Source organism: Nicotiana tabacum, chromosome 24 (genome assembly GCF_000715075.1).
Source record: "Nicotiana tabacum cultivar K326 chromosome 24, ASM71507v2, whole genome shotgun sequence".
NCBI classification, from domain to species: Eukaryota; Viridiplantae; Streptophyta; class Magnoliopsida; order Solanales; family Solanaceae; genus Nicotiana; species Nicotiana tabacum.
This window is the reverse complement of record NC_134103.1, coordinates 112,809,628-112,813,510: the sequence shown is the minus strand read 5'-3', so window position 1 is coordinate 112,813,510 and position 3,883 is coordinate 112,809,628. Positions and strand designations below refer to the sequence as shown.

The 3,883-nt window shown below is 29.4% G+C and overlaps 1 protein-coding gene across 2 annotated transcripts; it reads left to right on the top strand.

Moving 5' to 3' along the window:
* The first annotated feature begins 2,251 nt into the window (after positions 1-2,251).
* On the top strand, positions 2,252-3,679 carry LOC107796758 (transcription factor ORG2-like). Of its 2 annotated transcripts, none has more exons than XM_016619568.2 (3): positions 2,252-2,633; positions 2,816-3,178; positions 3,362-3,679. In XM_016619568.2, exons 1-3 carry the CDS (start codon positions 2,319-2,321, stop codon positions 3,452-3,454), a joined length of 771 nt encoding a protein of 256 aa, XP_016475054.1. In that variant the 5' UTR covers positions 2,252-2,318; the 3' UTR covers positions 3,455-3,679. The 2 variants fall into 2 exon arrangements, with proteins under 2 accessions (XP_016475054.1, XP_016475055.1); XM_016619569.2 differs by having other exon boundaries at positions 2,254-2,633; positions 3,365-3,679.
* Positions 3,680-3,883: the final 204 nt, after the last annotated feature.

The following is a 3,883-nucleotide window of genomic DNA, read 5'->3' as shown; positions in this document are numbered from 1 at the left end:
TAGGAAAAAAGGATTATTTTTCAGATTATAAAACACAGTAGTGGACAAGATATTACTTATTTATTTATTAATTAATTTATTTATTTTTTAATTTATTCTGTCATTTTATTTACCCTATGCATACCAGAGAGGCGTCTTTGCAAAGAGCATTTACTTTGTTTCCGATTCCATCACAACATGGAGAGGTTGTCAATTTCGTACATTAACATACAAATTAAAAATAAATTTCGTATAAATATAATGCAAATTAGAATATCTACAACAACATACATACTAAAAATAAATTTTATACAATTAAGTATATAGTATACAACTTATTTATAACTTATCTACAACTTTCAAACATCATTTCTACCCAGTTAAATACAATAACAACATCATACAACTTAAATACAATTTTCATACAAATTTTATACAATATGTCTTTTGTAAATATTTTGTATATGATTTGTATATATTTTGTAAGTGGTGTGTTCTTCTTCCTCTCCGAAATTCTAATCAAAACTTCCTCTCTTAATGCAATTTTGATACATATCAATAACTTTATATAAAAAGATAGTATTAATAACTTAAATACAAATTTTATACAACGATTCATATATTATACAACTATTTTTCAACTTTCATACATTATTCAAATAAAAAATATATACAACTACAACAAAATATAATTTTCATACAATTATAATACAACTTTACTACAATTTCATAAGTATATTATATGTGATGTGTTCTTCTTCATCTTCTTCGAGTTTCAATCTGAAATTCAGCCAAAATCAAGTCTAATCTTCACCAAACACCGTCAAAATTGAGATATAAGCTCCAAACAATATCTCAATTGTTTACAACAACCCCCAATCCAAACAAGCAATAGTTTTTGAAAACTCAAATTCGAATTCAAAGCTTTGAAGCTTTTTAATGGCTGACAATGGTGGAGAATCAAATACTTTCATAATTTATTGATTGACAATTTCAATTCGAACACCAATTGTGCAACATGAAAGAAAATTGCTGTGAAAAAAGAGAGGATAACAAGCAGAGAAAAAAGAAGGAAGAAAATTGGAGAAAGAATATAGAAGGAGAGAGGGAGAGAGAGAGAGAGAGAGAGACGTAGAGAGATAAAGATAGATAGAGAGAGAGATGGAGAGAGAGAGAAAGAGAGACGGGGAGCGAGAGAACAAGAGACGGGGATAGAGAGATATAGCGAGAGAGAGTAGAGATGGAAAATAAATAAATCTCTATTCAATTTCTAGTATAAAGGGATACTCATTAATACTAATTGTATATAATTGATAAATTGTATGTGTCCATGTAATTAAGTTAAAATTTAATTAGGGGAGGTAATAAAGTTTCATATGTAATATAGGAAGGTTAAAATTCCTTATATAAATGATTAGTCGAAACCATGGGTTTATAGGGAATCTCCTTATTTCTATCTTTTTATTCATGGAAACAATATTGATTATAGTATACATAAATGGAATATGTTTAAAAATTTTAGTTGTAAAATTTATGTACTCTGTCTTAGTTTATGTGTCATACTTTTCTTTTTAGTTTGTCTAAAAAAGAATCATACTTTTTTATTTGGAAAACTTAAAACTTCTTATGTCTTATGTGTTATTGTTATTTTGGATATAGACAATTTGGCGTCGTGGAATCTTTTGATAGAAATAAAAAATAAATAAAATAGTAACTATAGAGTATCACTATAAGTATTTTCTTTTTCCGTGACAATGAGTTATGAGTACAGACTCAAACAAAGATATGTATGCATTTTAAAAGATCCTAAATTGGAAATAGCTTAGGCGAAAACCGTTCCAAATAGTTTTCTAAAGATATGTAAAGTGTAAATACGAACTCCAAAGCATCTCCATTATAAGCAACTTCACATTCTCCTTTCTATATATGTAGGAAAGAGAAAAGAGCTTGTAGCATATTCTTGATTTTATTAGTTCTTCAATTATATTAATGAACCTCGCATAATCTTATAACATTAAAAAGCTGAGGTGGCATATTTAATTAATTAAACGTGTTTACCCGTGACACAGCTCCTAATTACTCGAGCTTATAAGTGATATCTACCCAAGGCTCGAGCATGGCATGGATCCCCACACGCAAGATTACTTTAATTCGGAACTTTTTTTAATAATCTCATATAATTTAAGTGATTAAACATTTATTTATTTGAGTATTATGCTGATCAGGTATAACCTAAATGAAAGTCATTAGTATATATATTCTAAAAAAGTCATGAAAACATTGTCTTAATTACAAATTAGCAAAGCAGAAATTGATTAAGTCTTCAGAGTATTAGCAAAATGCTAGCCATTTCTTCTTCTCCTTTGTTTTCTAACAACTTTGGCTGGCTTTTGGAGGATCCCATAAGCCATGAACTAAACATGACTAGTGCAGAAACTTCATCAGAATCAGTTGTTGCCCTTCAATCATTATCTCAAACAAGAGTACTTCAACACTGTGATTCAAATAAATTTGATCAGATTATTAATAATGGTGATCAACCCGATCAGATGGTTAAGAAGCTTAATCACAATGCTAGTGAGCGCGATCGCAGAAAAAAAATCAATACCTTATATTCTACTCTTCGTTCTTTGCTTCCAGCTTCTGATCATGCGGTAGGATTACTTTTTCAATTTATCCTATTTTTTTTTTCATTTTTTAGTGTAAAGATAATCCTTGATTAAACCATTAATTATCAATTAAATCTCTGAGCTGAAGATTTAAACTTAATTTTGAATTAGTTTATATTGATATTATATGCATGCTAACGAGACTTCATCAACTTTTATGTTGACAGAAAAAATTAAGTATTCCATCGACAATATCAAGAGTTCTAAAGTACATACAAGAGTTACAAAATGAAGTGGAAAGATTGATTCAGAAGAAAGAAGAGCTTATATCAAGAACCAACTCCAATAAAGAAAATTCAGCTGATTTTAACAAGCAAAAAAGAAGAGGAGGAGTTGAGAGTTCTTCATTAGTTATTTCAGCAAGTGAAGTAGGTGATAGAGAAGTAGTGATTCAGATATCTACTTTGAAGATTAATAAGGGTTCATTTGCTGAGGCTGTATCAGAATTAGAGGATGAAGGACTTCTTCTACTAAATTCATCTTGTTTTGAAACTTTAGAAGATAGGGTCTTCTATACCTTGCATTTTCAGGTATTACTAAAATATCCTTCAATTTTCTTATATTCAAATTCTGGCATTTGATGGCAAAGTGGATGTTTGATTAAGAGCATAGGAAAAAAGGAAAAGAAAAGTGATGAATAAAGTATATTTTCCTGAAGAGTTTTTGTTTGTTCAATATATTATCCTAATTCCTTCCTTTTGTGTATTGTTAAGCAGGTTCAAGGAACAATGGTAGTTGAGCTTGATACGTTAAGAGACAAGCTCTCATCTTATTTTGAGAAGGAAGACAAGTTATTACCACAGTGAATTTCTTGTTTAATTGTTAGACGGATTTAGCTTACATAGAAAGACGTTGTATTTGCAGTTTAATTTCCTTTTTACATAGGACAGGACAGCAAAAAATGTAAATGTCTTTTTGTTTTTCCTTGTAATCGTGAACGCCTTCATTTTCAAGAGAGGCAATATCTTGTAATCATTGACATGGTGACTGTTAATATTAATTAACAAGACCAAAACACTTTGGACCTTAAACCATTTGCAGTTTCTTTTTATTTTTATACTTTGGACTGTTAAAACGCCTTGCTTAGTGACTACGCCAATCAAAGCACTGCTTAGCCATTTTGGAGAAAAAGAATTCTTTCACCCATCGAGAAGATGTATTTCTTTTCACTGTATCATATTGAGCTCTATCAAGTAACTCAAATGAAGTAACTGGCAGTTAAATTTGATTAAAAT